The following is a 27,759-nucleotide window of genomic DNA, read 5'->3' as shown; positions in this document are numbered from 1 at the left end:
CACGTATCTGGCCAAATGGAAGTGCTTCTCCTGCTGGTATGCTCTGAGCAATACTGCCCCTCTGGAGGCGTCAGTACCTACCATCTTAGACTATCTCTTGTACTTCAAACAGCAGGGCCTAGCAGTTTCATCCATCAGAGTACACCTAGCAGCGATTTCAGCTATCCACTTGGGCAAAAATGGGCACTTGGTCTTCTCCAATCCTATGGTCAGCAGGTTCCTCAAAGGATTAGAACGTTGTACCCGCACATTCAGCATCTGGCCCCTATGTGGGACCTCAGTCTGGTCCTATCCAGGCTCACAGGTGCGTCATTCGAGCCAATGGCCACTCGCTCGCTTTTGTATCTTTCCTAGAAAACAGCTTTCCTTGTCGCCATCACCTTGGCGAGACGTGTCAGAGCTTTGAGCCCTCACTTCAGACCCACCATATACGGTGTTTCATAAGGACAAGGTACAGCTGTGACCACATCCCACCTTCATTCCTAAGGTGGTGTCTGCCTTCCACATCAATCAAGACATCTTCCTTCTGGTCTTCTATCCAAAGCCGCACGCTTCTTGACAGGAACAACAGCTGCATTCACTAGACATTCGCAGGGCCCTCGCCTTTTACATCGAGCAAACAAAACCTTTCAGAAAGATGACCCAGCTGTTTATGGCAGTGGCAGACCAGATGAAGGACCTCCCAGTCTCCACGCAGCGTATCTCGTCCTGGATTACATCCATGCATCCAGGCTTGCTATGACTTGGCTGGCACCCTGGCTACGCACCTTACTGCCCACTCAACTCGGGCTCAAGCTTCATCCTCTGCCTGACTCATGTGCCCATACAAGAGATCTGTAGGGCAGCAACTTGGTCTTCAGTCCATACCTTCGCTTCTCACTGTGCGATAGTGCAGCGGTCCAAGGGTGATGCTGCATTTGGTTCAGTGGTCCTGCACTCTGCAACATCTCTCTGACCCCACCGCCTAAGTAAGGCTTGGAAGTCACCTAATTAGAATCGATATGAGCAAGCACTCAAAGAAAAGATCGTTACTCACCTTTTGTAATTGTTCTTCAAGATGTGTTGCTCATATCCATTCCAAACCTGCCATCCTTCTCCTCTGTTAGAGTAGCCGGCAAGAAGGAACTGAGGGGGCATTGGGTCGACAGGGGCACGGCCACTCCAGGGGGCGCCTCAGCTGACCCACCAAGTGTTACTAGGGTAAAAATCTTCCAACAATCTTGCTCGCGGCACACGCTCATCTAATTGGAATGGATATGAGCAACACATCTCGAAGAACAATTACAAAGGTGAGTAACCATCTTTTCTTAAACATAGGAGTTTCATCCATCTTCCCTGACCAGTCCACACTGATATCAGTGAATTGTCCCCAATCCACCAACCCTTGCATAACCATGGAAAAGTAGCCCTTTCTGTAGATGTGCTGTCTGGCAAAGTGGGCTGATGCCAAAGTAGGTATATGGGTGCTGTCAGTCCCCCTACCACAGTTTGGGAACCCCATTGCTACAATCCATCCACTGTGTCCTTGCACACCGCCTGTCCACATATTTGCATGACAATGGCCCCTACTGTGGATTTTCAAACTGTAAAATGATTTCCTACTGACAAATAGCAGTCCGGCGTTGCAAGTTTCCAGCATGTGATCACCACTCCTCTGTCAACGCTGCTCTTATTCTGGTGTCCTTGCACTGGAAGGCTGGTGCAAGCTCAGAACACAGATCCAGGAATATGGCCTTCCACATTGGAAAGTTCCTGTCATCCCAAACATGACTGATGAGATCACAACATAATGCAGTGCTCATTTCTCAAACCCACAAGTGGTGCACCACCACCAGCAAGTGCTCCATGAACGCCACCAACAGCATTGTATTGTTTTCGCTTTGTCCCTTAGCAAGCTGTCCTAGAAGAAATTGGCATGCCTCTGTTGTTGCTGTACTTCCTGCAAGTCTGTAAATATAAGAGAATTGTGCATCCTGTATTTGCAACATTCATGATGATAGTGCAGATCTCTGTTGGCTCCTCACTTCTGTCAGAGATGGCAGAGACCAAAAAGTGCTGTGTGGATTTTGTGAATTTTTTTTTAAAGGCACAGTAACTGATATATGGGTGATGATATGGGATGGAGAAAGTTGCATTCTGGGAACTTGACCCCTTACTCCCTGACTTTCCTGGGCAAGTCATTTCTATCCCAAAAGGTACTATGCAGCAGTGCATGGCATACTGGGATAACTATCCATGGTGCATCGACTTTGTATTGACCCAAGCATTCCTGGTGAGTGTTTGCAGTGCTGAAGAAAGCACTTATAAAAGCACGGGCGGCTCTAGGTATTCTGTCGCCCCAAGCACGGCAGGCAGGCTCCCTTTTGGCGGCTTGCCTGCGGGAGGTCCCCGGTCCCGCAGTTTTAGCAACGCCCCTGCGGGAGCTCTGCCGAAGCCACAGGACCAGCAGACCCTCTGCAGGCATGCCCCCAAAGGCAACTTGCCTGCCGCCCTCCCAGCGACTGGCAGAGCGCCCCTCATGACTTGCTGCCCCAGCCACGCGCTTGGAGCGCTGGTGCCTGGAGCCACCCCTGTATAAAAGTGTTTATAAAAATTTTGGCAGCCACCTGCTGACATAACTGATAACCAAAGATTGTAAGGTAAACATGGCCTTAGTAAGGAAAACCTACTTGGTGGTAAGCAAGTGGCTTATCATTTAGGGATATATCCTTGCTTTGAATATAACAGGCCTCAGGTTCATACTGTGGTAAAACTTGGATGTAATGGGCGGTGGGGGATGGCTCCAACCTCAGAGGCTACAAGAAAGCTGTGTTAAACAAATCAGTAGCAACAAGTCAGAATAACCAGATATTCTGTGCATGCAAATGCACAGGTCTGAGGATGTTTGGGGAAACATCAGAGAAGTTAGTAGTGGAGAATACAAAGAGACCTCATCCCTCACTGTCAAAAGCAGCATAGCAATCTGTTGGTCTCTCTCAACATCAATGGTATTCAAGAAGGGACTAATCACTTAACAAAAAAAATCTGGAGCTGGATCTCCAAGGAAATCTTGATGCATTTTCTTCCCAAACAAACACAATCCTCAATATGACCAGACAAAATGAGTGTCTGTCAGAGCTTATAATTCCTGTGCAAGACTGCCTTTTTTTCTACCCGCTGCACCCAAAGTCTTAAATGGCTATTAAAAGGCAGCAAGTCTTAGATTGCAAGTAACGAATCTGAAGCCGTTCATGGACATGATCACACTCAGTACCTGTTCAGAGAAACAGTCTCTGGCTGAGTCCTGGAGCCTCCAGCAACAATACTGGATCACCTCTGAATTCCATAGTTGACAGGTATTACCCATTTGTGATGAATTAGGAAAGGTGAAAAAGAAAATTATCATTCACCTCATTCTGAGAAAGATTGAACTAGTTTTTCTGAAATGTTAACAACAAACAATCAGTCTGAGGCAGATGCCTGGCATGTGACACTTCTGCCCAACCAGCTGAAATGTGGTAAAGTTATAAGTATCTGAAAACAGTCTTACAATGGAAAGTGATAAGTCACATTCACTATAGTTGTTGCTCCAGCTCCACTGAGCACAGATCCATTCTTTTTCCTCCTTGGAGGTCACCTTTAAGAGCAGTGCCCACTCTTTTCAGTGTTTCCAACACAAAGAAAAAAATGTTTGAAACCCAGACATTGCAGCACCCTGCTAATGTGTAAACTGGAAAATGAAACTATCTAATTGGCTTGATTGCATTTATTCATTTCAAACACTTACAAACAGTAAAAAGGAAATTAGACAAAAAGTTGTAGCAATCTGCTTATTTAGTTAACACAACTACACTGTAACCTAAGAAGAGCTAGGGGGGAGAGAGAGAGCCAGCCTTGGGACAGGATAGGCTTTGCCTCTTGGGTCTTACCTTAGCAGCTCCGTTGGTGAGAGAGCTGTTGTGGAAGTCGTCCACGTGAGCAGTACCCTCCTTGTCCAATCTCTTCCCCTGATCCCTATGGCTGGAATGGGACCTTACTGGGACCAATCACAGGGCAGCCGTCTGTTGTGCCAGCTTTATAAATGGTGGCAGCTACCACTCCCCAGCTTCACACGCAGGGGAGAGGAGATTGTATCACTACTGGAGCAGCTCCTCCCCTCCCTGCTGCTCCTGATCTCTGCATGCTTGTATTATTGGGTGAGTGAGAGAGAGAGAGGCACTGCCTATTGTTACACTCCTTTCCCACACTCAGATCATAGCATAGATACAGAGTCCAGGGGGAAATGCAATTTTAATTAAGGGATAAAATCAGGGTCTATGTGTTTAGGATGGGTGGGTTTAAAGTGCTGTGAGTTCAAAGTTCACAGTTCAGTTACCCACCCCTCCCCAAAAAAAGTGCAGTAGTTTTTTAAATGCAAGATGGCGACGAAGCAGTAAGAGGAGGAGGTACTGACACAGGCTGAGTGGGAGAGAGGCAGAGAGCAGCACTTCAAGGTAGGGATTTTAGCATTCGTTGCTTTCTCAGCTGTGGGGTGCAGGGGCTGATTGGAGAGTGAAAGACTGAGTGAAATCTCTCTAGTGGAAGCTGGGAGGTATTTCTCTCTGACATACACATTCACACATCTCCAGCCATTGCTTCTGTAACTGAAATTTGTGAGGGATTCCCCCTTTCAGTTCTCAGTCACTTACAATATGAGAGAACGGTGTTTGAGATCAACAAACTTACACCCTGGATTAGTGTGGGGAAATGTTACAAGAAAGACGTCTCCCCAAGGTTTAGCCAGAAGCAAGGAGAAAACTCCCCTATGGTTTATTCCAAAACTGCCAAAGACAGGAAAGAGGGGGTGTTTTCATGGAGATGTTTGGATACTTTTAAGATTTTTGCGGTGGGAGGGGTTGAGTGTGTGCTTCTCCCCACCCTTCGCCTCCCTATTGTTTGTCTGCAGCTGATGAGACCTATGTTGTGCGTTCTCCCTATGGTGATTTAGAGGAGGCCCTAAATACTGTTGGGGGCAGCTTTTTGGGAGAGTTGGAGGCTATGTGTTGGGAAGGGGGAGCAGTACCTAAAAACTAATTACAGTTTTGAAATGTACAAACGTGACGATCTCTGTCCCAGTCAAATGAGATTTTTAAATCTCTTGGGAACACGCTGCAAAATCCTTCATCGTGAAGTAATGTTAGGTTTTGTTTTGTTTTAAATTGCTGTAAAATTGCTGAAGAACCAGGGAGATTTTCTTCTTTCCCCACTTCTCCCTCTCTCCCTCCCACATCCAAATATGAGTTTGGCAGCTGTGCAGAGAGGATTTTGTGTATGTTTTTGTTTTTCACAAATGATGGAAGAAAATTGGACAAGTCAGATGAAAAGCAGCATAATGAACTTTAAATTTTCATAAATTTGAGAGACCCAGTGTGTGTTTGTTTTAATATGCCAGTATTTACCCGTGTGGGTCTTTTATTTAACTAATTGTGGTTATGGGCTCAGATCAGACAGTTCTAGTTTTAGCTTTCTTTAATCATCTTAAAATGTAAAATGAGTTTGAGTTTGAAAAGATGGAACATGCAGCAGTGTTTTCATGCAAACTTTGTGATACGTCATTTTTACTTTGTTTTCTGGGACATATAGATACCCAGTTCTGCATTCTGATTTTCAACTCTTCCCCAGATCAGGATGCACAGTAATAGAGATACAAAGCAGCGTCAATAAACCACATACTTTGAAAAGGTGCTGGGCCTCTGAAAGGGGTTAGAACACCTGCAGTAGTGAACACTAACTGGTAGGTACCTATGCTTTACCTCTGAGCACTTCAGTCTTTCTGGGAGGACAATTAGTCATACCAATGCTAGAGCAGTTTACCTTTCTCTGCTTTTCATTTAAAGCATAAGCAGCTGGGATGTAAGTGGATTTGCAGCCAGAAATAAATAGCCCTTATTTTAAAAATAATAGCACCAGTACGCAGGGAGCATGTTGGAGTTATTCAGAAACATGAATTTCATGACAAAAGCTATGAAGTGCAATCTAAATCTTCTTTTAAACGCACCGTGATGAAGAGGAGTTAATACCACAGTCAGTTTAGCCCAAACATTTGTTTTGTTTACAAGAATTTTACAAAATCTAATACAGCAAAAAAAATTTAAAGTAGATTCTTAGATGATCTGGCCAGAAGGGGCCACTGTGATCTCCAGTACAACACAGACCACAAGACTTCTCTGAATTAATTCCTGTTTGAATGAGAGCATATCTTAAAATCCAAGTTTTGATATAAAAATTGCAAATGATGGAGACTCCACCATAACCCTTGGTAAATAAATCATTCCAATAGTTAATTACCTTCACTGTTTAAAAATGTATGTCTATCTGCTAGTCTGAATTTGTCTAGTTTCAACTTCTAGCCATTGGACCTTGTTATACCTTTGTCTATTAGATTGAAGGGTCCTTCTATTACCAAACTTCCATTCCCCGTGTAGATACCTGTAGACCAGCGGTTGGCAACCTTTCAGAAGTGGTGTGCCGAATCTTCGTTTATTCACTCTGATTTAAGGTTTCGCGTCCCGGTAATACAGTTTAACGTTTTTAGAAGGTCTCTTTCTATAAGTCTAATATATAACTAAACTATTGTTTGTATGTAAAGTAAATAAGGTTTTTTAAATGTTTAAGAAACTTCATTTAAAATTTAAATTTAAAATGCAGAGGCCCCCGGACCTGAGTGCCACTGAAAATCAGCTCGCATGCTGCCTTCGGTACATGTGCCATTGGTTGCCTACCCATTATAGACTATGCCCTAATTTAAATCACCCCTTAATATTTTCTTTGATAAATTGAACACCTTGAGCTCCTTGAGCCTTTCACTAGAAGCCATGTTTTACAATCCTTTAAAAATGTTCATGGATCTTCTGAATCCTCTCCACTTTATTAACATCCTTCTTTAATTATAGATGCCCAAAGTGGATACGATAATCCAACAGTGAGCACCCCAGTGCCAAATACAGAAGTAAAATAACCTCCCTTGCCCTACCTGATATTCCCATTTATACATCTATCCATACATTAGCCTTTTTTTGTGTGAGCTCATTCAGCTAATTATGCATCATGCTCCACCCTCAACCTCTTTTTTCAAAGTCATTGTTTCTCAGGATAGAATCCTCCATCCTGTAAATATGACCTACATTCTTTGTTTTTGTGTGACTTCACATTTTGTTGTACTGAAACACATACTGTTTGCTAGTACCCAGTTTATGAAGCAATCCAGATTGCTCTGTATGAGGCCTGTCCTCTTCAGTGTTTATAACTCCCCCAATCTTTGTGTCATCTGTAAACTTAATCAGTGAGTATTTTATGGTTTCTTCCATGTCATTGATAAAAAAGTTATACTCTAGGGCCAAGAACTGATCCCTGTGGGATCTCTGTAGAAATGCACCCACTTGATGATGATGATAGTCCCCATTTACAATTACATTTTGAGACCTGTGAGTTAGCCAGTTTTTAGTCTATTTAATATGTGCCATGGTTAAGAGTAGCGATGAAGTACCATCTTAGCGTTCCTCTCAAAAGAACTGAATTCAAATTTTGTTTAAGATCTTCACTTATAGTATTTGGGTCTTAACTTAGTTTCATGTTCATATTGCAAAATTGCATCATGCAGGATCCAGTCTTAACCTGCAGATCATTCTCTATATTTATTGATTTCAGTGGGAGTTGAACAAGCTGCGGATCAAGTTCACAGTTTGTAGTCATTGTTCAGAAGACTCCTGGGGCATGGATGACTGGAAGTAATGTCTGTCAATGTGGATGGACAGAACTGAGTGAGACAGTTTGCATAGCATTGTCTTCTTTCTTTGGTATAGCCAGCATTGCTCTTCAAGTGTCATGAGCACTATATTAAAACAGTTCGTGGAATGGTAGAAACAGGCTTTTGAACACCTCTTCAGACACCTTCCAAAATAATAGAAATAAAAATACTCAGCAGTTGCATAGCACTCTAAATCGTCAAAGCATGTTACAAACCTTACCTCGATGTTATTAAAGGTCAAGAATGGTACTGTTTTTGACTAAAACCTGAAAATTAGGAACACTTTTTTCTGTAAATTTAAAAATTAACCTGAGCTTGAATCCTTATGTTCTTATTTTTGCTATTTGTGTATATCCTCATCATTATTTTATTGTTGAAGCTTCCAAAAGTGCGCAGATTCACAGAACTAATAGAGACAAAGAGTTTTATAACTAAGGCTCTGTTCCCAGGGGCTCATGCATGGGCAGAAGGATCACCTTGCAGGAACGGGGCCTAATAATGCTCTATATAATGAGTCAGGTTTGTGGGGAGAGAATAGGGGTAGAGAAGGGCCTGTAGTATAGTAATAATATTGTACTGTTTAGACTTGCTACAGGAGTATAAATCTTCAAAGGCCTGTACAAATTACCAGTTAATCCTTAAAATGCCTACAAGGTATGAAACAATTTCCTGTTCAAATATGAGGAACATCAGGCAAGGGGAGGGCTGATGATTCATGGTGCTTTCATCTCCCAAGGTGGATCAGCACACTGGTTAAATGTCTGGGCAGAGATCACAGAGTGAGGTCTGGCCTACACTACAGGGTTAGGTTGACATAAGTTGCCTTGTGTCAACGCAGTGGAAGTGTCTTCACTTAAATTTGGCTCCTACCAATGCAAGTGCCTCTCTACAGCAATGTAGTAACACTACCTGCCTGAATGGCATCAAGTCATAGTTGATGTAATTAAGTTGATGAAATGTCAATGTAGTAGACGCTGTTGCTTATGTGGACTATTTACTAGTTTTCAGGAGCCACCCCACACTTACAATACAATTGATACAAGTGATCCTGGTAAGGACTCTGACACACCGAGTCAAGTGTGCAGAACCACAAGTGATTTAATAACTGTGGTGTCTGTGCTAATTTAAGTTAGGTCAATATAATTTTGTAGTATAGACATGGCCTTAGTTAGGTGAAGCCAGAATCAAAACTCAGGAGTTCCTAACTCTCAACAGTGGTCTCAGCCCACTGATTCCATTAGCATCCACTGATAACTTGTTAAATACTATGGGTGAGATTTTCAAAAGCACTCAACATTGGCCTAACTTTGCATTAATCCCAACAGTAACTATTAGTAGTAGGATTGGATACTTATTTATGCCCTGATCCTGCAAATTGTTCAGTGAAACTCTGCATGGACACACAGATTAACCCACACAAGTCTGGGCATTCCATGTGGGTGCAACATCTGGATCTTTATGCATAGAGCAGTTTGCAGGTTTGGCTCCTATAACATATATCTGCTTGGAATATATCTGTAAAAACAAATGGAAGTTAAAAATAAATATCCAGACCTTCTTTATACATCATGAACAAACAAGTACATTTTCTAAGCCAGGCTAAAATATGCACTTGTTTGTTTGATGTATAAAAGTAAATATCCAGACCTCTTGTAACTTCTACTTGTTTTTACGTAGGATAACTTGCCTATCTTGTTTTTGCTGGAGGAGACTATGGGTGACTAGAGAACTAGTGAAAAGAGAGCATCGCAAGAAATCAAAACGTGAGCAATTTAGTGGGGGAAGAGATTTGCAGTTCAAAACTTTAGGGATTTGTATTTTTTAGTTAACAAGCATTAAATTTAACTCCAGAATCTTGACAAACTGCTCCCCAGTTTTCTGGTTCTCAAAGTCCTCCAGCAAAAACAAGGAAAATAAGACCTGATTCATTTTTTTTTTTTTAAGGCAAAAAAAATAAAATGTTAACCCATACCCTTTTTCAGACTTTTTTCACACATTAGAAGGATGCAGAATGGACTCTTTCCCCCCCTTTGGTAGTCATATGTAAAGCTTTTCAAATATTTTAATTTCAGCTGGATCAAATCCATAGATATTATCTGTGACCTGGTGCAGAGGGGAAGTATAGGTGCTTACTGGTTTTTACTCATGGGTTAGTGAATGGACTGTACTGATTTTGGGGACAATCTTTCTCCTCACCTGTAAGCACTTAAGTCCCAATATTGCAATGAGCTTCATGCAGATGGACCATTGCAGGCGGATCGGGGCTGAAGACTGCTCTAGCCAGGAGTAACTTCTCTGTGCTGTTTTGCATGGAGATGTTCAGTAATTTCCACATAAAACAAGAAAATTAAAAAGCTTACTCAAACATTTCATTTAGAAATACCCCCTTCGACTGTATTAAAATGAAAATGTAGGATTCATAGTTTCCACTGATGGATCTGACACTTCTCACTGGAATCCAATAAAGCCAGGTTTTTGCAAAATTGGATTTAATTTCACAAGTGGAAGTCTTGGGAGTTACAAAATCATTTTACTACTCATTTTTATTGCCCCAGTGAACATATGGGGTAGAACACTGTCAATCTTAAAGTTTACCTTTGTCCTGCACTCCGTTTTTATTTGTAATATATAAAAGGGAAAGAGGGCACACTTTATTTTAAATTATTTATGCTGCCTCATAGCACAGCACACAATTAGAAGGGACTACCTTCCCCAATGGAGGATCAAACTAAAAAAGAAATATTTGAGACTTCTTCAGTTTTCCAAGAAATCCTTAGCTGTGCAGGGATATGTAAATAGCTTTGAATTTTAAAAGCAATCTTTCTGAATTGCGTATTGATTGGATATAAAATAGTAGCACGGTAATATACAGTTTGAAACAAAGATGAGGTTTTGTTTATTTGATGTTAGCCTTTTTTGTTTTTCAGCAAAAAAAAGAAAAAGTGGTTTCTGTTCCCATAAAAACCAAATTTGCAAAATCATCATGAACATGAAAATGTTCATTTTAGTCTAGGCACAAAATCTTTTTACCCAACCTTAGCTTGATGATGGTGAAAAAACTAATATTGTACTTGGCTGTCAAAAAAAAAAAAAAAAATTACTCGCCCGAGGCAAGAGAGCCAGTAGAATTTTGCTAGGCTACCTTCAACAACAGATGCATCGTATTCCCATGAGGCTCCCACAGTCTGCCTGTTTTCTTATGCTAAACTTGGACAGTCTCATAAATGTTCTCGTTGAATACCACACCCCTGTTTTATCCTGAAATGATTTAATTTGGACTGATTTAATAATGAGATTAGATTTCTCTACCTTGCTTCTCCCTTTCTCAATCATACCACCTCTTCTCCCACTCCACAGAATCACCTATCTAATACAGTAGTATAGAAACATTCCTAGTACATTTAACCCAGGGTGGACTGATGATTTAAATCAGTTATTGAAATAATTATTTAAATCAGCAAGCAGAAAACCTTGATTTAAATAACCTATTTTAATCTTATTTTGCATTTGTGCTTTTTAATTATTTTCCTAAAGGAAGGCTGATTCTCCTTGGCTGGTATAATTTGGTACTTTCTTTTTCTAACCAAAACAATACACTATATCTAGGGCCCCACCAAATTCATGGTCCATTTTGGTCAATTTCACAGTCATAGGATTTTAAAAATCATAAATTTAATGATTTCAGCTATTTAAATCTAGAAATTTCACTGTGTTGTAATTGTTGGAGTCCTGACCCAAAAAGCCGTTGTAGGAGAAGAGGATCACAAGATTATTGTAGTGGGGGTTGCAGTCCTGCTACCTTTACTTCTGCGCTGCTGCTGGCGGCAGCATTGACTTCAAAGCTGGGCAGCTGGAGAGCGGCAGCTGCTGGTCGGGAGCCCATCTCTGAAGGCAGAGCCACCTCCAGCAGCAGTGCAGAAGTAAGAATGGAAATACTATATCTTGCCTTCCTTACTTCTGCGCTGCTGCCTGTAGAGCTGGGCCCTCAGTCAGTAGCTGTCGCTCTCCTGCCACCCAGCACTGAAGGCAGCAGCACAGAAGTAAGGTTGGCATGGTATGGTATTGCCACTCTTATGCGCTGCTGCTGGTGGAGCACTGCCTTCAGAGCTGGGCACCCGGCCAACAGCTGCCACTCTCTGGCTACCCAGCTCTGAAGGCAACGCAGAAGTAAAGATGCAATGCTGTGTCCCCCCAGGGCTGGCTCCAGGGGTTTTGCTGTCCCAAGCAGCCCCCCGCCCCCCAAATGCCATCATCACAATGTGCGGCAATTCAGCGGGAGGTCCTTCGCTCTGACCAGGAGTGAGAGACCCTCTGCCAAATTGCCACCAAATAACTGGACATGCCACTCCTCTCTGTTGTGGCCGTCTCAAGCACCTGCTTGCTAAGCTGGTGCCTGGAACCGGCCCTAGTCCCCCCTAAAATACCCTTGAAACTCCCTTTTGGGTCAGGACCCCCAATCTGAAAAATGCTATTCTCCCCCCATGAAATCTGTGTAATGTAGGGTTAAAGCACACAAAAGACCAGATTTCACGGTGCGTGACATGTTGTTTTTCATGGCTGTGAATTTGGCAGGACCTAACTATATCCATACACATTTATTTAAGCAATTATATAATCTAACATAAATTTATTCAGATTCTTACGTTTTACATTTTTTTATGATAGAGAATGACCCATATCTTATATACCAAGTGATTTATTTTTTTACTCATGATTTGTGTCAAGTTGCACTTGGATGGAAAGTGGAATACAATTAAAATGCACAAAAACGTTTTAAAATTGCTTTTATTTGTTAATTATAAATTTTAAATCTTAAATACTTTTCTCTTGTGAATCCAGTGTATGTTTATCAAAACATGATTTGCTTTTAAAAATAATTGATTTATTAAACAAATAAAGTATTATCTGTAGTTAATGAATTGAACTGATAGTTTTGTCACTGTGTTCAAGATTTTAGAACTGGTAGACCTCTCACTTTTTTTTTTTTTTTTTTTTTTTTTTTTTTTTTAAAGAGATTGTAAGAGGAAAATGAGCTTTTCTGCTTTTTCGACTCCTAGTTGGTTTCTCAACTTTGAATCACCTAGTCATTGAACTGAACTACTTGAATAAACTGAAATGAAGAAAATATTCGCTCTGCACCTGCAGAAGAGGCTACTCCTGTCAAAAGCTGGTTTTGCACTTCGAACACCAGTCACAAGTGCTTAGCCAGTGACTTCTACCAGCGCAGTGGTTTGACTTAAAAATTTCACCAGCAAACAGGTACTGCTTGCATATTTTTTACTTAATTTAAATTCTTTTAATAGATTATAACAATTTATGTTAAATCCTAACTTTAATCTCATTTAATTTTAACTAGGTTTATTTTTAAGGGAAAAAAATAATTTGAATGTTAAAAATAAATTTACTTATTTAATTTTTATTTTTATCTACCTTGATTTAAACACTGTCCCTCTACTCTAAGATTATTATTTACCTGTTCAATATAGGAATGATGCTTCATCTATTTTAAAATAATCCTCAGTTATGTTACTGAGAATAGTAGTTTTAATGTTGACATATGGAGCAACACTGTAATATATAATTTAATGGAATGTTTTTAGTGTGTATTCTGTTTTGAAGGCAAGTATAACATCAACATTAACAAGGTGATTTTTATTAAAACTGATATGATTATTTTGTCAGATAATATAAGATACAAGTTTAGGTTTAGACACTCTTATATTCTTCTTCACCATCCCTCAGTATTATGTATCAGAGGGGTAGCTGTGTTAGTCTGAATCTGTAAAAGCAGCAGAGAATCCTGTGGCACCTTATAGACTAACAGACGTTTTGGAACATGAGCTTTCGTGGGTGAATACCCACTTCGTCTCATTCATCTGACGAAGTGGGTATTCACCCACGAAAGCTCATGCTCCAAAACGTCTGTTAGTCTATAAGGTGCCACAGGATTCTCTGCTCCTCAGTATTATGTCATTTGGGTCTTTGAAATAAGAGTGGACTCTGATTTGCTTGGGCAGCTTGCATTTTCCGAGTTTTTTTCTGTTGCTTTTTAAATGTGAACTGCAATGGTTTTAAAGTAAATACAGAATTTGTTTATAACATTCTAGAGGCCTGCTCCTATTGAAGTCAATGATAAATTCTCTTTAACTCCAGTGGGAGCAAGACTGGACCCTAAAAGCATGAGCAGGCTGCACAAATAGATTTAAATTGCCAATATATTTTAAAACAATCTTTAAAAGGGATGCTATTGGGTATCTTCAATTTTTTGTTTAAAATGAATACATATCTGATTTCAATAGAAATGTTTGCATAAAATTAACAACAACAAAAAAGATTTGTTTCATATCCTTCCTGTGCAAATTTTGCAGCATTATGCTAGTGCATGAGAACCAATCATTAGTCTATTTTGTGTACTCAGTGTAACAAAAAGTGAATGGAAGTAAGTAAAGTAAGCCACATAAATGATTAAAATAAAACCTTTTTTTTTTTTTTCCCCCAGTTTTCACTATTCTGCTGTGGTGCTAAAAACTTGGGTAATATAATTTTTTGAAAAACTAATTTCCTTATTTTAGCATCAGGTTAAAAGGGATTTCCTTTTTTAATTTCCTGCTAGGAGCTAAGAGCAGGGTTCTCTTGTTCTCCTACAAGAGTTGGTCACGTGAACAACAGCTACTCTGTTTTAGAAAAAGGATGCAGCCCCTTGTATTGCATGAATGTTAATGATGTCATCAACTCTTTCATGAAAACATGGAATCCTGAACTCAGGTCTTGGCAAGTATTCTGTTGCCTTGTTAAAATGGATCTATTTTATATTGAATATAGCTAAGCTTAAAAATATATTACATTTTCCAGAGAAGAATTTGTTTTTTTCTTCACAGGTGTTTACGTGGGAGCTGTATCAGTTCAGTTTAACTAAATCAGTTTAAATTAACGTCCTGTGTGGATACTCTCATTTCAGTTTAAGGCCTTGTCTACACTTTAGAATTTTTTCCATTTTATCTGTGACAGTATAGTTGCAGCTGCAAAAACCACATTAGATGCAGTTATGAGTATAAAAGTGCTTATATCGATATAATTTATTCTAATTTGTGAATTGAAATAAGCTATATTGGAATAAAGCACCTTATACCAATATAACTATCTGCACTAAGGCTTTTATGGGTATAACTACCTTAGCAAAAATCACATACCCCTTGCCAACATAGTTGTGTTGATAAAACTTTAAATATTTAGTTTAAAGCTGTTCCCAGTTGACTTAAGCAAAACTGAAATAAGCATCTCCACACAGGGCTTTGTACTGATTTAACTAAATTGGTTTAACTAAATCAGGCAACTTTCTCATGTAGACAAGACCACAGTGGAATGCTGTGGCCCTGTCTACATTACAACCCTCTACACTACTATCTTAAAACAAATTTGTTACTACCATGATTGTCTCTAAACATGCTTTATAGTCATGCTTAATGCAAATAATACTCAGTGCCAGATTCTGTCTCACATTGAGTAGGCCATAATTCTTCAAGAAGTCCCATTGAAATCAGTGGGAGTACTCATGGTGTAAGATGGCAGAATCTGGCCCTCAGGTCCTGTGGCAACTAACTGTGTTTTGCCTAAGGCAGAGCTCAGACTGGCATGTGGACCCCCTGCCTATGCAACCAGTTTTGGTAGATCCTTCTTCATGCGAGCTGATTTTTAATGGGAGTCTGCTGCCAGCCGGTGTCCCAGCCACCAGCCCCGCTCAGCCTGCTGCCGGCCTGGATGGACGGAAACCAGGGCCGGCAGCCAGGACCCCAGCTAGCAGGGGCCAGTGAACGGAACCCCAGTCTGGCAGCAGGCTGAGCGGCTCAGGCTGCTGCCGGACTGGGGTTCCATCTGCTGCCCCCACTGCCAGTCTGCGGTTCCATCCGCCGGTCCTTGTAAATGTAAAATGTGTTACTGGCACGTGAAACCTTAAATTACGGTAAATAAATGAAGACTTGGCACTCCACTTCTCAAAGGTTGCCAACCCCTGTTCTATCCTATACTGAGATACTGTGATACCGGCCCAGATTTTCCTAGAGTGCATATTTAGATACTCTGTTAGAGAACTAAAGTATGGAGAGACAAACTTAATTGACATATGGATGTGTTCTGAAAAAAGCTGCTGTGTGGACCATGTTTTCTTTACCAGGTCAGAGAAGTGTATCACAGACTGGATATGAAAACACCATTGTACCTATAGTGTGGACAGGCTCTATCTATTGGGAAGAGAAAGATAGGGTACAGTCCTGCTCTAGCCTGGAGGTGAACTAGATGATTTGCTAGCTTTTGTCCATCTCTAATTTCTGTGATTCTGTTCATAACTTTTAGGCTACATGTGTAGTCTGTTAACAATTCAGTATAGATAATATTTTGTGTTTGACCTCTTAAAAATCAAAGATCAAATCACAATCTCTATTTTCTGCATTATAGAAAGTGGGGAGACTAGTCTTGTGGTGAAGTAGGTAGGGGGATCAGAGCAGTCTACCCTGCTCTGGCCTCTAGAATTTTGTGCAAGTCATTTGACCTCTCAGTCCATCAAAACAGGGCCAATAATGGTAACTGGTTGTGTTTGTAGCCTGGCTAGTATGCGTTCAAAAATGTTAGCCTGCATTTTAGCAAGCATTAAGAGGGCTTTTCAGTCATATTGAGCTAATTCCACAAGAGCTAACACAATTGAAAAACATCCTTTTTGCCTGTCAAGAGAGGGCCTAAGTGCCTACATTTTCCAATCTATGAAAAGGGGCTGATGAATTCTCTCATAGAGGTGCTGAGACTTAGTAATTCTGCATCTATATTGTGTTTTATGATTGATGAAAAGTTCTTAAGTAGAGATTATGGGATGTGTGACATTTATACACTTGTAGCTCTAGTGGAGCATGTAGTGGTGCCTATTAAGGTTGCCTATTGCTTTCCATTATAAATCCATTTTCAGTTTATTTTAAATTTCTCATACTTGGTTTCTTCTTGAGCGTCTCTCTCCTCTCCCTCTCCCTTTCCCTCCCCCTCCCCTTGGAAATTTTGGTCCAGAAAGAGCAAAGTTAATGGAGGGGAAAACAGGGAATTTTTATCAATGTAAGTTTTCCCCCACCTTTTTCTGAACAGCTCTAGTGCCTTGGCTTTGAAGTAGGAACTTCAGTTGAAATTTGGCCGAGGAATAGCACTGAGGTCAGAAGTGCTTTCCACTGTTCCTGTAAAAATGACAGCCACATAATAGCCATGCTTGCATATGTGATAGTTTGTAGAACATTTAGTTATTTTGTTTTAATCACAGTATCTCAGAATTGGGACTGTTGTTACATTACACTGAATATGCTTCCAGACTGCTCTAAAGACTTGATTATTATTCCAAAGTGATGTCATGCAGCTCTATTTGTGGTGCAGGAAAAATGGGTCCTCTTACTTCATCTGTGTTGATTCTTATATTGGCAAATATCACTGTGGTATCTGAAATGATGCTGCTTATGTACCTGCAAATGCCATTTTTTTTTGTAGAAGAAGGAGCACCAAGTTGGGGCCAGGAGTCCATGAGTTCTTGTTGCACCTATTCCACTGACCAGTGTTAAGGGTTGAAAAGTCTACAGAACTATTATTATTGAGCTAGGTTTCACACTACTGATTTAGGAGAAGGCAAATATCAGTACGTAGACCAACACAGGTTGCAGAAGGTCACTGCTGTCAGAGTCCATTTCCAGTGTAGGCAGGCACATCTCATTCAGTTAGCCACACTGGCTCTCGGGAAAAAAATGGGAAATCTGTGCTTAGCTATACTGTTTGTAAAATGAAGCTACTTCTGTATGCCCATCTTCTCAAAGTGCATTGAGATCAACAGATGAATAAATACTGTGTAAATGCGCAAAATATCAGAGAAGCTGATTTAAATGATAAATTACAGATGACAGTTAGTAGTCCTGCAATTTCACATTTGAGTTCCTTCAGAACTCTTGGGTGAATACCATCAGGTCCTGGTGACTTATTACTGTTTAGTTTATCAGTTTGTTCCAAAATCTCCTCTAATGACACTTCCATCTGGGACAGTTCCTCAGATTTGTCACCTAAAAAGAATGGCTCAGGTTTGGGAATCTCCCTCACATCCTCAACCGTGAAGACCAATGCAAAGAATTCATTTAGTTTCTCTGCCATGGCCTTATCGTCCTTGAGTGCTCCTTTGGCATCTCGATTGTCCAGTGGCCCCACTTGTGGTTTAGCAGGCTTCCTGCCTCTGATGTACTTAAAAAAAAAATTTGCTATTACTTTTTGAGTCTTTGGGTAGATGTTCTTCAAATTCTTTTTTGGCCTTCCTAATTATATTTTTACATTTCATTTGCCAGAGTTCATGCTCCTTTCTATTTTCCTCACTAGGATTTAACTTACACTTTTAAAGGATGCCTTTTTGCCTGTCGCTGCTTCTTTTACTTATTGTTTAGCCATGGTGGCTCTTTTTTGGTTCTCTTACTATGTTGTTTAATTTGGGGTATATATTTAAGCTGAGCCTCTATTATGGTGTCTTTAAAAAGTTTCCATGCAGCTTGCAGGGGATTTTACTTCTGGTTCTGTACCTTTTAATTTCTGTTTAACTAACATCCTCATTTTTGTGTAGTTCCCCTTTCTGAAATTAAATGCTACAGTGTTGGGCTGCTGTGGTGTTTTCCCTTCCACAGGGATGTTAAATTTAATTATATAATAGTCAGTATTACCAAGCAGTAATATTCACCTCTTGGACCAGATCCTGTGCTCCACTTAGGACTAAATCAAGAATTGCCTCTTCTCCTGTGTGTTCCAGGACTAGCTGCTCCAAGAAGCAGTCATTTCAAGTGTCAAGAAACTTTATCGCTGCATCCCTTCCTGAGGTGATATGTACCCAGTCAGTATGGGGATAGCTGAAATCCCCATTATTGTGTTTTTTTTATTTTAATAGCCTCTCTAATCTCCCTGAGCATTTCAGAGTCACTATCACCATCCTGGTCAGGTGGTCTGTAATATATCCTTACTGCTATATTCTTCTTATTCAAGCATGGAATTACTATCCATCGAGAGTCTGTGGCACAGTTTGGTTCATTTAAGATTTTTACTTCATTTGACTCTATGCTTTCCTTCACGTATAGTGCCACTTCCCCACTAGCACAACCTGTTCTGTCCTTCCGATACATTTTGTACCCTGCTGTTACTGTGTCCCATTGATTATCCTCATTCTACCAAGTTTCTGCAATGTCTATTATATCAATATCCGCATTTAATACGAGGCACTCTAGTTCGCCTATCTTATTATTTAGACTTCTAGCATTGGCATATAAGCACTTTTCAGCTGTCTGCCATTACATGATGTAATTGAATGGGATTTTTTTTCTTTTTACTGTTTCTCATCAGATCCTATCTGTATTTTATATCTTCCAACCTCTCCTCCTTATTAGGACATAGGGAATTTCCATTTATAGATCCTCCTTTAAAGGATGCCGCTGTCCGAATTACATGCTCCTCTGCAGCTGTTGGCTTTTCCCCAGCCCTTAGTTTAAAAACTGCTCTACGACATTTTTATTTTTAAGCGCCAGCTATCTGGTTCCATTTTGGTTTAGATGGAGCCCATCCTTCCTGTATAGGCTCCCCCTTTCCCAAAAGTTTTCCCAGATCCTAATAAATCTAAACCCCTCTTCCGTACACCATCATCTCATCCACACTGAGACCCTGCAGTTCTGCCTGTCTAACTGGCCCTGCACGTGGAACTGTAAGCATTTCAGAGAATGCTACCATGGAGGTCCTGGACTTCAATCTCTTACCTAGCAGCCTAAATTTGGCCTCCAGAAACACTCTTCTACCCTTCCCTATGTCATTGGTACCTCATGTGCCATGATCACTGGCTCCTCCCCAGATAAGGCTATGTCGATGTCTCAATGCAACCTTCACACCAGCCAGAAAAGTCCCCATGCGGTTCTCTCAGTCATTGCATACCTGGCTATGTATGTTTCTAATGGTGTGAGTAAAGGCTCTGCAGCTCTATGAATCCTGCAGCCATGCCTAGTTAGAGAGCACAAACATCTATTGTTTACAAATTACAGCAATTTATGAATCTGGGGTGTTAGTGTAAAGAAATGAAAAAAGATGCATGACAATGATCAACAAGCTGAATAGAGCACTAAAAAAAGTCCATATATACTAGTGTGACTCTTACATACAACACTGCTTAGCTTTTTTTACTTCATTTTTCTTTGCTTTGGTTGTGGTGGTGTTGGGGGCAGGGGTTATGCTTTGGGGGGGAGGTGTTTTGTTTTTTAAATATGGGAGTGTCATGGTTTCTTATATGTTCAGATTTGAGATTCAGGATGTCATTGACAAGTCTCCTAAAAATAAACTCCTTGTCTGAGATGACACCACATTGCTGATTGTCTAATATTGTGGCTTATGAAACAAAGGGTTATTTTCACTTCTTAACTGGTGCAACATTTCATGAAGATTTAAATTTAGGTAAAGTATCTATTAATGGTGAGTGGGAAAATTTTAAATTAAAATTGCAATAAACTCAGAAATATGTGTAGAGTGCCCCCACTAACTGGCATTCTGTACAGAGAAAACATTCTAACTTTTAAGAATTTATGCTGAAAGTGTGAAAAGCCCCTAGAGGCCTCCTAATTCAGTAAGAAACTTGAGCACATGGCTAACTTCAAGCATGAGTAGTCCCACTGAAGTCAATTCATGTGCTTAAGCAGCTTGTTGAATCAGGGCCAGCGCTCAGTTAGGAGGGGAATTTTGTGAAAATTTCTGGTCCTTAATTCAGTTTTACTTTGCACTTCATCTTTAAGCAATAGTGCCTTCAGGCACTGCCAGGCAGTCAGTGAAAACCTGGAGGAATTGACTATACAAGACAAAACTAAAGATAATTAATTCAGCCAATCAATAATTGATAAAAGATGACCAGCCTGGTGATCGTCGATGCTATAAACCATGAAAATACAGAAAGTGCAAGGCATCCTACTACTCAGGACTGACAAGGTGAAATGTTATAGACAGCTTGACAGCTGGTCAATTAAAACAAAAAGTGAAAAGTCATTTCAGGTGCTTCAGCTTCTCCTGAGTCACATGCTAATGTTTCTATTCTTACAATCACATTTTGGGTTTGTTTTTTATTTTTGTTTGTTTTATTTTTTTTAATTCTCTCAGCCAATGCTAGGTGAAAGTTCCATACAAACAGGGAGAAATGACTATTCACAAAGTAAACAGTCTGAACACAGGGAAGAAAAAAATCTTTCATTTCTTGCAATGTACGCTGTTTCTTGTCAAATTACAAGATAAAAATTAAGATAGAAATGTGATTTTCCCCCCCCCCCCCACTTTAAATATATTTCCTCTGTAGTTCTTACCTGTTAAGAGGCAGCAGGCTTCTGTCTGTTTTGAAAATAATATTTATTTGCAGCTTCATGGTTCACCCAACTTTTGACATTAACTGAGAACTTTTTGAGACTTAAAATAATAGGAAAGGGTTAACTAGTAATGTGAACAGTTCACCTTTTTTTATTTATTTTTTTTCCAGTTTTCTGAACATCATTGTTCTGAGCAGTTTGCCCTGCAGCTTTAAAAATTAAGGTTGAAGGCCATGAACCTGCACAGACTTTTCATATACTGTAACTTTGAAATCAGTGGGATTATTCATAGTACATAAAATTAAGCACATGTGTAAATCTTTCCAGGATTGTGGCTCAAACCTGAAAGTTCAAGGTAAAATTACAAAAGTAAGGAGTTTTTAGCAATGAGTAAATCTTAAGGGATTAGAAAGCCTGATTTTTTTTAAAGGTATTTAAGCACTTAACTCCCATTTAAACCAGTGGGAGATAAGTCCCCAGTTATGTTTAGAAATCTGACTTTAGTAAATTTCATCTGCTTTTAGCCGCATTGTGTCAAAGTAAATACATTTTTTTAAAATTACTTATCTCTTTTCATAGAACTGCTTGCGCAAAGAAGCATGTCGCTTTCCTGGTAAAAAGACTAGAGGGATGGCATAGTATGTTGAAATTTAAGCACCACAAACCAAAATAGAGGCCTGGGGATAAATTCTGCACTCACTTACACCATCTATCACTTGAGAATTAGTTGGTATATTGGTAAGACTCTTACTTTTCTATGGCAGCCCTGTGTGAAAGAATGGTTATGTTTTGTGATCTAGAAGAGTAACATTTTCAAAAGTGATCCTAAGACTCATTGAAAGTCAGTTGCTTGATATTAAGCGTTGAGGCAAGGGCTATCCTAAAATTTTGGGAGTAGGGTGAACTCAAATTAGACATGTAGGATGGAAGTTTCAGAATTAACTGATCCCATTGAAGTAACAGGAGTTTTACTATTGACTTCGGTGGGAGCGGAGGTAGGCCATTGGCTGAGTGTTTTTTGACAAGTTTACTCATAAATTCTTAAATACAAATTTAAAGTACTTTGCAATATTGCCATCCCTTTTTTTCTAAATGTAAACTGTGTGTTTTAAAATGTTTTATATTTTATCTCTTGGTTCTAAATTTAGTGAGGAAATTATTTTGGAATATAACTTTGTAATGTTCTGTTAACATTTTAATTTTTTTTATTTTTTAGTCTATCAGTCTAACTATTTAATTCTTTTTTTTTTCCCAATCCAAGTAAATAAGCTAATGCCGAATATGCTCAAGTGCATTTTTTAAACTATCATTATGATTAAAGGAATTGTCTGAATATAATATATAATATACACTACAGGGATATACTGGCATCTCTTTTGAAGGGTCTTATGTAAAGATTACATTAGCAGAGATTTTGAGTGTAAATCTATTTTTTTAAAACTAAGTAAAAAGGTATGTGTACAGAAAAATATTCCAAAGAAGGTACACGTGTGGAGTTGTGATTCAGTAAAAGAAGGCATTTGATTTAGACCTCTGTTCAGGAAAGTGTTTAAGCATATGCTTATGTACTTTCCTGAATCAGGGCCTTAATCAGTAAACAAACAAATTTGTAAACATCTGTACATTTCATACTTTAAATAGAGACCGACTTTGTTCACTCCTTGAAAAGACAGGATATGCTCAGATTTACATTTCAAGCAGGAGAGGTTCTTCTAAAAACAGAAATACATTCTGTGTTCTCAAGCAACAGACTTATGATAAACTTTATCAAACTGTGTTTTTGCCAGCTTTTTCCTTTATAATATATGAATTCATGTGCTGTGTTATGCAGCACAGGGGAACAGTACTTCTCAGTAGCAATCGCAGTGCATAACTGGATGCTGCTGATTAGGTGAAGTGATTTCCCCACAGGCTGCTACCAGTGTGATAGTGTTGTACTCTTTCAAAAACTGAGTGTGTTGTACAGCACTATGTGCAGCTAAGTATAATCACTTGTTTCTCCTTTGCACTGAAGAAAAGTTTGAAGCTAAGGATAATTTATTTTTTTCAAAATGGGGGATAAGGAATCAGGTGATACTATATATAACAAATATTTCATTCCCTTTCTAACTTTTTCAGTTTCCATTCCTTTCTTTCTTCTAAAGCTGAAGACATTATCCTTCCAGTTGAGGTCTACTAAATACTATTCCCTTTGTAATGCCATCTGAAATGGATTGCTGCTCCGTGTTCTTCTCTAATTGAGGACTCTGCCACCTTGGAAGCTAAGGACCACATTCAAGAGTCAGAGTCTAATCCTCTGGCCATAAACTCGTATCTCTGAGGATTTTCTTGTGTAGAAGCTAACATTTGACTATATTTCAAGGAGAAAACAATTAAAGAGATTACAACTCTCTGCAGAAGTTTGTGGGACACTTTCCTATGCACTGTGCCCACAAGATGAGTCAATCCTTTGGCACATTTTAGGAATATAGTATATGAAATTGCTCTCTTTCTTAATCTATGTAAATGTGCATAATTTGGTATATTTTTAATTGTAGCTCTATTTTGTATTTGTTCATTCTTTCTCTTCTGAGAAATGGACAAGGATCTCTGTGTCTGAAGTGCATCATTTTGGTTAGTGTCCCTTTGCTGTTTCAGCCCATGTTTGTTCTGGTGTAATTCAACCAACCATGTTCTCAGGAGTGCGCACAGTGATGCATGCAGGCACACTTTAATTAACCAGCCTGTGTAGCAATTAATTTAAACGAGCTAGGAATAGAATTTTCAAATCCTGAATTTCGGTGATATTTGGGGGACAGAGGATGAGGGCCTCGCCCCCTCTCTGCCAGAGTGCCATTAAAAAGGGCTCTAAAAGTCCCGTATTCACACTGAGGGAAGGTGGCCCCAGCATAGATACTGTGGAAAACCACCATAAGACTGTCTTCCAAGGACCCTCCTCAGAAGCCCTGGCATATGGGGGTGTGCCAGGCAAGGTTGGTCAAGAGGGTTATGTCAAGAGAGGGGCCATAGCAGGCAGCGCTATGGCCCATAGAACCCCCTGGCAAGGCTTCAGTAATTTCAACAGAGCACCCTGGGATTGAGAAGGTGCAAACGTGGCTTAACGCTTCTGATCTCAGAATTGAACCCAGCCTTTAAAGAAAAGGAAACAATTGGAAAGTCACTGTTCTGATGCCGTTCCATGTTTGTCCTTCATCTGCATTGATATATGTTAGAAATCTTTGACACTGTTAATATTAAGAGTCTGATCTTGTCACACTTACTTCTGTTGAGTAGTACCTTACTCCTTGATTAGTCCTATTAATTTCAGTGGGTCTGCTTTGGAGGGAGTAAAGGTGGTGGATTCAAGCACATAGTGTTAAATTAATTCTAGTCACAGAATATTTTTCTGGCTAATGAATATAAATTACTCATTTCTAACTTATATAATGATGTTTTCTCTCCTTTACTGCAGATGGTGGAAATGGACTTTAAGAAGCTGTGACTCAACATTTCATCTTTGAACTACAATGTTTTTTTTAATTTGATTGCACTACAAAAAAGCTGCTAATGGGATAAATGCTGAAAAGTTTCAGGAATTGACTTGAAGTACCAAAAGCCATTATTGAAAATCAAGAAGAGCTAGAACCTACATCAGTATCATTCAGTCAATATTATTTCCTCACAACAACAGAATGGCAAGTAAACGAAAATCAACTACCCCGTGCATGGTCCTAGCAAGTGAGCAGGATCCAGACTTAGAAATGATATCAGATTTGGATGAAGGACCTCCTCCACTTACACCGGCAGAGAATGCTACAGCTGAGAGTATATCAAGTGATGAAGACATTCAAGAATATATGGATTCAGACAATCAGCAAAATAAAAAAGTTGAAGGTGGCTATGAATGTAAATACTGTACATTTCAGACACCAGATCTAAATATGTTTACTTTTCATGTTGATTCAGAACACCCTAATGTAGTATTAAATTCATCCTATGTCTGCATGGAATGCAATTTTCTTACCAAAAGGTATGATGCTCTTTCAGAGCACAATCTGAAGTACCACCCCGGAGAAGAGAATTTTAAACTGACCATGGTGAAACGTAATAATCAGACAATCTTTGAGCAAACAGTGAATGATCTCACTTTTGATGGGAGTTTTGTGAAAGAGGAGAATGCTGAGCAATCCAACACCTCAGAAATCCCCTCATCAGGAATCTCAATTAGCAAGACCCCTATTATGAAAATGAAAAACAAAACTGAGACTAAACGAATTGCTGTTTTCCACAATGTAGCTGAAGACATTCCTGGTGAAGAAAAGGAAACGGAAAATGAGCCAGACTGTGAGGAAGTAGTCGAAAACCCACAATCAGCAGTTTCCGAGTCCAAAATGAACAATCCAGCTGCTTGCAATGCAGCAGATACAACTAGCACCGTAATGACTCCAGCGCCAGTGATTCAACCTGGGGTGGCACAGGTAATAACTACTGTCACAGCTCCACAGAACTCTAACTTGATTCCAAAAGTCTTAATACCTGTAAATAGCATTCCAACCTACAACACTTCTTTGGATAACAATCCTCTTCTGCTCAACACCTATAACAAATTTCCCTATCCAACCATGTCAGAAATCACCGTTCTTTCTGCTCAAGCTAAATATACCGAGGAACAGATTAAAATATGGTTTTCTGCCCAACGTCTGAAACATGGTGTGAGCTGGACACCAGAGGAAGTGGAAGAAGCGAGGAGGAAGCAATTTAATGGCACTGTGCATACTGTACCACAGACAATTACGGTTATTCCAGCGCACATTTCAGCAGCTGGCAATGGTTTGCCATCCATCTTGCAGACATGCCAAATAGTTGGTCAGCCAGGGCTTGTCCTCACTCAAGTCGCAGGTACAAACACTTTGCCAGTAACAGCCCCTATAGCTCTGACAGTAGCAGGAGTCCCAAATCAGACACAGTTACAGAAGAGCCAGATCCATACCGCCCAGCCTGTTGCAGAAACCAAGCAAGTAGCTGCCATTCCAGCCCCTCAGCTTATCAAACACGAAACCACATTAGTAAATCCGGATTCATTCGGCATCCGCGCAAAGAAGACGAAAGAACAGTTGGCAGAATTAAAAGTCAGCTACCTTAAAAATCAGTTCCCTCATGATTCAGAGATTATTAGGCTAATGAAAATAACAGGCCTGACCAAAGGAGAAATCAAAAAGTGGTTCAGTGATACACGATACAATCAGAGAAACTCAAAAAATAATCATGGCATTCATCTCAACAACGATTCTTCCACCACCATTATTATTGATTCAAGTGATGAAACAAATGAGTCCCCAACAGTAATCACGCCACAGCATAAGCAATCGTGGAATGCTTTCCCTGATTTCACTCCACAGAAATTCAAAGAAAAGACTGCTGAACAGTTGCACAATCTCCAAGCATGTTTTCTCAGTAACCCTGTCCTCACAGACGAAGAGCTGAATAGGTTAAGGGCACAGACTAAACTGACCAGAAGAGAGATCAATGCCTGGTTTACAGAGAGAAAGAAAACAAATGCTTTAAAGGAAGAAGAAGCGGAGTTAAAAGAGAGCAATGCAAGCAGCTCAAAAGATGAGGCTGGAGAAGCTTCTCAAGGAGAGGGATCTGTATGGCTAAGATCAGGGGGTTCTGCAAGCAAGGTGGGTAAAAAGTCACCAGAGCAGTTACATATGCTTAAAAGTTCATTTGTCCGTACTCAGTGGCCATCCCCACAAGAATACGACAAACTGGCAGAAGAAACTGGCCTTCCAAGATCAGACATTGTTAGCTGGTTTGGAGATACTCGCTATGCCTGGAAAAATGGTGGTTTGAAATGGTACTATTATTACCAGGGTTCCAGTGGGAATTGTATGAATGGTCAAGCCTTTGTCAGAAGGAGGGGGAGAGGGAGACCGAAAGGAAGGGGAAGAGGAAGGCCTCGTGGGCGGCCTCGGGGAAGCAAAAGGATAAACAACTGGGACAGAGGATCCTCAGTCATCAAATTCAAAACTGGAACAGCAATCCTTAAGGATTATTATATGAAGCATAAATTCCTCAACGAGCAAGACCTTGATGAACTTGTAGCCAGATCTCACATGGGATATGAGCAGGTCAGAGAGTGGTTTGCAGAAAGGCAAAGACGGTCAGAGCTAGGCTTAGAGCTGTTTGAGGAGAATGAGGATGAAGAAGAAATGCTGGATGATCAGGAAGAGGAGGAAGAAACGGATGATAGTGACACTTGGGAACCCCCCCGACATGTTAAGCGAAAACTCTCAAAATCAGATTGACATGTAAGTTTGGGGCTTGGGCAAAAAACCCATAAATTATGTTTGACATTATTGTGAAGAGCCAAATAGTTTTTAAAGGCCTTCCGTTTTAGTGAACACCTTCCTAGCATGTTCCCTCCACCTGAGAGAGTGGACAAGATGCTACCTGTGCAGCCACCAAATATTTGCTTCCTGGCTAGCAGAGATGGACATGCTAAGTGCTAGCCCAGGGTTTGGTACTATAAATCCAACCCAAATTCTGCTGCTCCTCCTCCTCCTCCTCCACATCACTGCTGAGGGCTCATCATTTAAGTGACTATAAATATTTAATTGCCTTGTGTTTAATTCAAAAAACAGC

At 40.0% G+C, this 27,759-nt stretch overlaps 1 protein-coding gene and 1 long non-coding RNA gene across 11 annotated transcripts in view; one reads left to right on the top strand and one right to left on the bottom strand.

Annotated features, from left to right (window-relative positions):
• The window catches only part of LOC116838372 (uncharacterized), a 39,065-nt gene extending 34,908 nt beyond the window's left edge, over positions 1–4,157 (bottom strand). The window contains exons 1-2 of one of the 2 annotated variants that reach the window (XR_004376913.2): positions 3,909–4,157; positions 3,254–3,315 (exon numbers count right to left, since the gene is read on the bottom strand). This is a non-coding gene — a long non-coding RNA (uncharacterized LOC116838372). The remainder of the gene's footprint in view (positions 1–3,253; positions 3,316–3,908) is intronic. The other variant, XR_004376914.2, reaches the window with a different exon arrangement.
• Positions 4,158–4,172: 15 nt separating this feature from the next.
• Positions 4,173–27,759, top strand: part of ZHX1 (zinc fingers and homeoboxes 1) — a 32,766-nt gene continuing 9,179 nt past the window's right edge. Inside the window, exons 1-6 of one of the 9 annotated variants that reach the window (XM_075063212.1) lie at positions 4,302–4,472; positions 5,646–5,752; positions 7,666–7,814; positions 12,780–13,024; positions 14,379–14,530; positions 24,587–27,425. In XM_075063212.1, coding sequence (XP_074919313.1) covers positions 24,807–27,422 — 2,616 coding nt within the window. In that variant the 5' untranslated portion in view covers positions 4,302–4,472; positions 5,646–5,752; positions 7,666–7,814; ... (1 more) ...; positions 14,379–14,530; positions 24,587–24,806 and the 3' untranslated portion in view covers positions 27,423–27,425. Of the gene's footprint in view, positions 4,473–5,601; positions 5,753–7,665; positions 7,815–12,779; positions 13,025–14,378; positions 14,531–20,629; positions 20,768–21,714; positions 21,866–24,586; positions 27,426–27,759 lie in introns of those variants that run through there. The other 8 variants (XM_075063207.1, XM_075063208.1, XM_075063210.1 and 5 more) reach the window with 8 other exon arrangements.

The sequence above is a fragment of the Chelonoidis abingdonii genome, chromosome 2 (genome assembly GCF_003597395.2).
Source record: "Chelonoidis abingdonii isolate Lonesome George chromosome 2, CheloAbing_2.0, whole genome shotgun sequence".
Lineage (NCBI taxonomy): Eukaryota > Metazoa > Chordata > Testudines > Testudinidae > Chelonoidis > Chelonoidis abingdonii.
The sequence above is the reverse complement of the archived record's forward strand: the minus strand, read 5'-3'. Positions and strand labels throughout refer to the sequence as shown.